Source organism: Branchiostoma floridae, chromosome 16 (genome assembly GCF_000003815.2).
Source record: "Branchiostoma floridae strain S238N-H82 chromosome 16, Bfl_VNyyK, whole genome shotgun sequence".
Taxonomy (NCBI): Eukaryota; Metazoa; Chordata; class Leptocardii; order Amphioxiformes; family Branchiostomatidae; genus Branchiostoma; species Branchiostoma floridae.
In genome coordinates this window covers 17,833,391-17,841,548 of record NC_049994.1, presented here as the reverse complement: position 1 = coordinate 17,841,548, position 8,158 = coordinate 17,833,391, and the positions used below count along the sequence as shown (strand labels likewise).

Sequence of the window (8,158 nt, the reverse complement as noted above, 5' to 3'; positions counted from 1 at the left end):
GGATGGATGGATGGATGGATGGATGGATGGATGACTGGATGGATTGATGGATGGATGGATGAATGATGGATGGATGGATGGATGGAGGGATGGAGGGAGGGATGGATGGATGGATGGAGGGAGGGAGGGATGGATGGATGGATGGATGGATGGATGATGGATGCATGGATGGATGGATGATGGATGGATGGATGGATGGAGGGATGGAGGGAGGGATGGATGGATGGATGGAGGGAGGGAGGGATGGATGGATGGATATATAGACGGACAGACAGAAGGGTACAGAAGTAGTACATACATGGTGTTATCTATACTAAAAACATCCTTCACAAAATGCCTGACTTCAACGTTATGTAAATAAACTGTACACGTATCTTGTTAATTGATTATTTACAAGAAGCTACTAAAACTAACATTCTGTTCAACACCTTAAATAGGAAAAAAAACAAACCATGCAAAAAAAGACAACACAAGACGAAGACAAAAACAAGAAGAACGAAAGTGTAACATAATATTTTTCGAACAATGCCCAAAGACCAAATACCGCAGCGCAGAAACGATGAAACGTGATTTGCACGTAAATATAAGCTCTGCAATTCGCAAATAAAAATCTAAGCTTCGCCTACCACTTTCTGCCATCTTTATCAAGCTTCCTTTGAAGTCTCCACTTGCAAAAAATCCAGCAAACCCGGTAATGCAACAACAGATGTGAAAGTACTTTCTCTTCTGCTCTTTCCACGTTCTCCCGCCCTGTTGTGTGTTTTCTCGCGACCCCTGGAGGTCAGAGGGTAAAGTTCACCACACCCAAGATGGCTGCCTCCTTCAAACAGACGGCGGCGGTTTCCGCGCCACGTGTTGGTAAGAAACAGACGCCTGACGCCGCGTACTGGAGCGACTTGGAGTTCCCGGTGACGGTGAAGGAGTACGGCGCCGTCTCGTGCGTGGATTTCTGCCCGGTCGAGCCACACTCGTTCGCGGTGACCGCAAGCGATCGGGTGCAGATTTATAACGCCAGGTGAGCCGCCCCCCTCCCCACAGCACTTCACACACCTGATGATAATAGTCTATGGATGGTGATATATTGCTAAATGATCAACATGTGTTGTTTAGATATAACGTTACGATGGTGAATAATCGTTGTATAGCTTTTTTCTAGCTCTTTGGTTAAAAAGTGCTTTCTTCTCCTTCCTCGTCTTCATGTGGGCGGGATGCCCCTAAATTATAAAAGGGGCTTTGCCCAGTACAGCATAGAAATGTAAATACTTTGTACATGTAACGCTTATATAGCCTCTCACTGCCCCATGTAAACATATATCTGTTTGTAGATTAATCCATCTGTATCCACTTGTTTGGATGCATGTCAAGTTATAGAAGACCTTATGAAAAACACTGCTTTTGTTGTGTCAATATTGTTATACGGAAATACCTACGCCAAAGACAGCTATATTCACAGATCATTACATCCAATTTTAACTTTAAATTCAGCTCGATTATGTACAATCAGGAAAATTTCAATGGGGCATTCAAAGAAAACCTCTTGCAAATCGCCAATCTACTCAACCTATTATTTTTTGTTGGGCTTCAAACCCAAGGGAAAATAAGACCTGTAGACGAGTTTCCATGGGGCCAAACTTGAAGGGTCACCAACTCACAGCATGCCGTTTCTCATGTTCTGTTTCGTCTTGACACTTTTCCAGGACGAACAAAGTAGAGAAGGTCCTGACCAGATTTAAGGAGCCTGCTCGCAGCGGCCGTTTCCGTGGTGACGGGGAGCTGCTGGTTGCCGGGGGCGATGAGGGGCTGGTGAGGGTGTTCCATCTGGCCACCAAAACCAGCCTGAGAACTTTCACTGGCCACACCAGGTGAGTGAGGGGACTCAATAAGTCATCCCAAGTATGCAAATTAGCTGTATGTTAATGCCTTCACATTGATATCGTAAGTTACGAAGTTTGAGATACCACCTTAGCTTGAAAGCTATATAATGACTTTTTAACTCATTTTATATCATAATCATTTGAAAGATCTTCTCACAAGGTGGTTTTGTCAATGTTTGTTTCTCTGAAACTATAATCCTTAGAAATCAATATTCAAATGTATGACTTCCATATACTAATTATCTTGATACAAGAATGCGGATTTTATCCATCAAAATGTGCACAATTTGTAGGTTGTTTTCCTTGTATCCAGTTTACCCATGCTGCTTTACTTGCTTTGGTCTTCACTTTGATGATATAACTCTGCAGCAGTCCAAAGTCTGACAATAATCTCTATGTAAACTAATTTGACACTCTATGTCTTATTTCCCCTTTATTTCCAGGTCAGTCCATGCTACATGTTTCAGCTCAGACAAGGTCCGCGTCCTGTCAGCGTCGGACGACAAAACCACGCGGCTCTGGGACCTGGCCACGGGCGAGGCGGTCCAGACACTGACCGGTCACCAGGACTACGTCCGGTCACTCGCCGTCTGCAAGTCCTCAGCTGACTTGTGGATTACTGGTATTTATTTCCTACCTACGATTTAGTTTTATAGTAAAACCTGAAAGAGTGACCACCTCTACAGGAGGACCACCTGCTCAATATGACCACTTGTTGTTGGTGTCTTAGATATGTTTGCCTTTGATACAAGCATTAAGAATCCTGTCTATAGTTACCATCTGTCCACATAGACTAAGTTTTATTGGTTCCTTGAGTGGTATTCTTGGGCAGGTTTGACTGTGTATTCCTATCCTGTCTCTTTTAGTATGATTAGTAAGCCTGTAGTACTCTGTTCTATTGCAAGGGGGTGCTGCAAGACAGCAGCCAGGGAAAAGATGGGGCTGAAAAAGTCTTGATTTGCTGTCTACATCAACATCTACATACATGTATTACAAGACAATATTTGTGGGGCATAACGTCAAATAAATCATATTTCCAGCTATGCCCGTGTTGTTGTAGTTGATGTTTTTTTAGAATTGTTATTATTGATGTTGCTAACATGTAGGTGGTCACGACCACTGCATGTAAATGTTGTTTAGTTGGATATGAACACACAGTGCCAATGTTGTTGTTTCTAAGTCTTATGTTGTTGTGTATGTAGGTATGACCACACCATTAAGATGTTTTGTTTGTTATTTTGGGTTGTTGTTTATGTTTGTACTTGTTGTTAAGGCAGTTATGACCACACCAGTTTTTTTGTTTTGTTTAATATTGTTGTTTGGTCGGACATGAGTCACATGACCACACTGTGATGTTGTTTGGAATGAAGAGTTGTTATTGTTGTTGTTTAGAGTGAGGTGTTGTTGTTGTTGTTATTTAGGTGGTTGTGAACACACTGCTGATATTGTTGTTGTTATTTAGGCGGTTATGACCACACTGTCCGCATGTGGGACAGCAGAACCCAGGAGTCCACGATGACAGTCGACCATGGACACCCTGTTGAGGCTGTGATCATGTTTCCTCACGGTAAGGAAGGGGCTGCTAATTATAACCAACTTAAGATGTATCATACATGTGTTTGCCACCAAGTATCTATGAAGTAAATTCATTTTTTTTTCATTAGGCCACGTTGATTTGATTATATGGATGACATCCGCGCTCGCACCAATTTTCGGCCATTTTCAACAACAAAAAAAGTTTTCGACCACACAATAAATTGCGCAAAGCAGCTGTAAAATGAGCACAAATATTCCGTAGATTGAAAAAAAAGTATCAGAAAACAGATAACTAATGCCATATATAGAATGCGAAAATGAATCTAAAATCAAAGAATAAGATGTGAAAGGACGGAAAGAAAAAAATCTATTGTTGGTTGGGGGAGGTACCAGTACAGAAAATCATGGTATACCATACTATGTGTGTTTAGTCCTATGTTCAAGCTTCCTGGCCACTTTGATTTCATACTGAAGGCAACTTTTTTTTGGGCCAAACTTTTTTTTTATTCGCTCGCTCGCATCTGTTTTGGAGTTCCCAGAGGATGTCATCCATATAATCAAATCAACATGGCCTTAGCCCTAAAGATGTGTTTGTACTTTGCATAGTCTATATAGAAAGGACACACATGTACTCGCCATTCATATTTGTATTACAGTAACTGCTACACCCAAGAAATTACTTCTTGTGGCACAACACAATTAGTTTGTAACTGGGGGATTTTTGTTGGGGCTACAATCATCTTCCAGAGGGGATGTAAAATGGAAGTCTCATGCAGAAGGGGTTGCTTCAAGCATATTAAAGGAGTAGGGCTAGCAACCCCTCCCTGTAAAGATATACCCAGTAAGCTACTAAGGCAGCAAAGAAACTTGCTGACCTACAATGTATGGTCCATTAAGCACTACAAGGGTCTGAACAAACAAACAACCAAACAATTCCATTCCCTAGGTAACATGTTCCTGTCAGCCGGTGGAAACTGTGTCAAGGTTTGGGACGCCCTGGGCGGCGGCCGTCTCCTAGCAACCTGCACCAACCATCACAAGACCGTCACATCTCTCGCCTTCAACTCCTCTTGTACCAGACTCCTCTCAGCCTCGCTGGACAGACACATCAAGGTCTGTAGTTTACACTAGACTTTATTTGGATTCAGAACAAGCTTGAGATTTCTGTTAGCTGTTCTCCCTGTAGTCCTTAACATGAAGTACATCAACACAATATCCCATGATGACAGACAGGGAAACTACAGAACAATCACACCAAAATACATAAACATACTGAAGAAACAAAAGTTGATTTATGTACTGCCCTGTCATGTGTTGCATTCTATCAAGGAGATTAACCTTTTTCTTTAACCTCCTTGATTCTATTGATGAGGCATGCTGTAGAGGAAGTGTTTCTTCAAATGTTGGATAGCACACACCTACACCTCTCCTAACCTGAGTTGATGAGTTCCCTGGAAAATTCTTGTGTGTTTCTCTTGTACCCACTCATACATTTGTAAGGGAGGTTCACCTGATTTGTTTTATAATTTTTGTATTTTCCAGGTCTACGATGTTGTTACATACCAATGTATCGCTAGCCTGACCTCCCCCTCCCCCATCCTGAGTTTTGGGGTCTCCCCTTAAAATCAAATGATAGTTTTCCTTGGTACTTACCAAAACGTGAGGCTGATTTGATCTATTTTGTATTGTCCAGGTGTACGATGTTTGGACATACATGTATCAGTGTGTGGCCAGCCTCATCAACCCTTCCTGAGTCTCCCAAAAATTATCTTGTGTCTTTCTCTTGTATATACACACTCATACATGGAGTTTATTTCATTTGTTTTGTAATTTTTGTATTTTCCAGGTCTATGATGTTGGGACGTACCAGTGTGTGGCCAGCCTGACCTGCCCCTCCCCCATCCTGAGTTTTGGGGTGCCCCCCTAAAATTTGCTTGTATCTTTTCTGGTACACATACATACACAAGGCTCATTTGATATATTTTGTGATTATTTTGTATTTTCCAGGTCTACGATGTTGGGACCTACCAGTGTGTGGCCAGCCTGACCTACCCCTCCCCTATCCTGAGTTTTGGAGTCTCCCCCAGCGAGGATGTTGTTGCTGTGGGGTGTGCAGATGGGATGCTGTCAATCCAGCGTCGCAAGCAGGAGGACTCGTCTGCGAAACTAGCACTGAGACAGCGGAAAAGGAGAGGGGCAGCCAATCGCAGGTAGGGAGTCCAGGCTTTTAGCCAGGCATGCGTCATCTGGACGCACTTTTCTTACAATAAGGAGAACTCATTGTCTACAAGTACTATAGGAGCATCCTCCCTTTATGGCTTTTAATAACGATTACAGCTATATGTACTTGTGCAAGGTTAGGTATGACAGATTGTTCAGTGTAAAGGGGTGTTATTGTGTATGTTATTCTGACTATACAAATACAGATACAGAAGCTGTTGTGTTATGCAGACGGGTTGTTATACTGGCTATACATATACAGATACAGAAGCTGATGTGTTATGTCGACGGGTGATTATACAGGTACAGATACACAAGATGGTGTCTATATAACACTTAAGCGCAGTTATACCGTAACTGGCTATACAGATACAGACCTAGAGCTTCTGCTAGGCTGAAGGGCAGTACTGCCCTTTAGCCTAGCAGAAGCCAGTATTACTAGTAATACTAGTAATACTGGCTGTAACTACCCACTGTCTCTAAACAAAAAAGCTATTGGACTACCTACCATTACCTATTTTATTTTTCTAACCAGGTACTACGGCAGAGGTGGAGACTACAGACCAGTGGTCGCCGACTACTCCGTCACTCACAGACAGAAGGAACAGCTCAAGAAGTTTGACAAGCATCTTAAGACGTTCAGCAGCACCAAGGCATTGGACGAGGCCTTGAAGCCATGCTACCCCGCAGAGGTTTGTTTGTTTGTTTGTTTATTTATTTGTTTATTTATTTTTATCACATCTGTGGAAGGATTAACATAAGAGTTGACTACAAGTATCACCTTTTGAAACCAGAGACCAGACTGAAAGTTTTATCCATTCACACTGTGAAAGAGCCCCAACTCTTTTCAATTTTATCAAGATCTCCGTTAGTGTTACATGAAACTATTCTTTCTGGTATCTGTTTGCGCTGAATACCCTGCAGAGGTTTGTTTGTTTATTTATTTGTTTGTCCCCTTTATTTTATTTTTTTATCTACTTGAAGTTCACTACAAAACAAGGCTCATGGAGCACTCAAGCATTTTGGGTTACAATACTGGATTCTGAATAAAGATGTTTATCCTTGTCTTGAAACGTTTTAGATTATACCCCAAGTTTTAGTTTTACCACATTTTTGAAGGATTGACGCCGCAAACTTAAAACACCGCGAACATTTTTCCATGGCAATAAGAGACTGCCGTGCATGGTGCTACCGCAAACTTAAAACCACCGCTAATTGTCCCTTTCCTGCTACCGCGAAATTAAATCCCCGCAAACTAGAATGCATTTGCAGTAACTTAAAGAAACAAACTGTGCACAATTGTATTTACAGGTTACCATCGGCGTTATCCAAGAACTGATCCGTCGCGGATCGATCACAGAAGCTCTCGCTGGCCGTGACGAGAAGGGGTTAGAGTTGCTGCTCACGTTTCTCTGTCGTTGGACGTGCGAAGAGAAATACTGCCGCGTGCTTCTGGATGTTACAACGTTGGTGATCGATATGTACGCAGGGGTTGTGGGACAGTCAGAGAAGGTAGACAGGTTGTTACAGAAGCTGTTACGGTCGGTACAGCGGGAAACGAACCACCAGGAACAACTGTTGAACACGCTGGGCTCGCTGGAGACTCTGCTCTCAGCTGCACAGAGCAAGAACTCCAGCTAACAAACACTCAAATCACTTCATAGTTTTTGCATTTTGTTTTTTTTATTGAAAGCTAATATTAAGAAACATCAAATGATACAAATGACAAAGTGACAGCAGACTCAAGTGATGCCCAACTTATATTCTCAACGCCACTTGTACATTATGGAAAATAAAATGTTTCACAAGACAGTCAAACTTATGAATAGTAAATAGATAAATACATATCAGATATGTCGAAGAAGGTTAGACATCCAGGTAGTAAGATAGCAAATACTCAACTAACTGGATATGATTTGGGAAACAGTAAGACGTTTCAGATAACATCCGTTATGTCTCGTCAGGGACACTGACGTCATAACAGAACATATAAATAGTTTGAACATGAGTCCAAACTCTCCTCCTAGAAGAAAAGAAGGCAGAAAAGAATGTTGTTATGTTGTAGTTTTGTGTGACTTACATGATATTACAGTTAACACCATAAAAACATAGCAAACTACCTAAGCGTTCTCAGAAAGGAAGGTGGATAGGTACAACTTTAGAGTCTATGAGGGGACATGACCCCAGGACCTCTGGGTATTAAGCCAAAACCCTACTGTTGCGCTACGCAACACCACTACACATTTCAACAAAAGTATACTTCTCATCATCTACTTTCTAGGGAGCTAAATAATGTAGTTGCTACTCACAGGGGAGCCTGTTTCCTTCGTCTCCAAGCAGACCTACGGTGCCTAAAGAGATAGTATCAAAGCTGCCAAAGGAGTATAGCCGACCAGAGGGAGATAGCCGGCTAAGGGAGTCAAACGGGCACCTGGTGCCGCTATACTAAGTCCCTTGCCATCTTTGATACTATTTCTAAGGCACCGAAGGGTCTGCTTGGAGACTATGTTTCCTCACTGTTTTCAGGT

At 42.2% G+C, this 8,158-nt stretch overlaps 1 protein-coding gene across 1 annotated transcript; it reads left to right on the top strand.

Moving 5' to 3' along the window:
* Positions 1-634: 634 nt before the first annotated feature.
* LOC118403041 (U3 small nucleolar RNA-associated protein 15 homolog) lies at positions 635-7,927 on the top strand. The gene is made up of 8 exons (XM_035801477.1): positions 635-1,015; positions 1,698-1,865; positions 2,318-2,496; positions 3,337-3,441; positions 4,357-4,523; positions 5,418-5,620; positions 6,166-6,322; positions 6,942-7,927. Exons 1-8 carry the CDS (start codon positions 810-812, stop codon positions 7,269-7,271), a joined length of 1,515 nt encoding a protein of 504 aa, XP_035657370.1. The 5' UTR covers positions 635-809; the 3' UTR covers positions 7,272-7,927.
* The last annotated feature ends 231 nt before the right edge of the window (positions 7,928-8,158 follow it).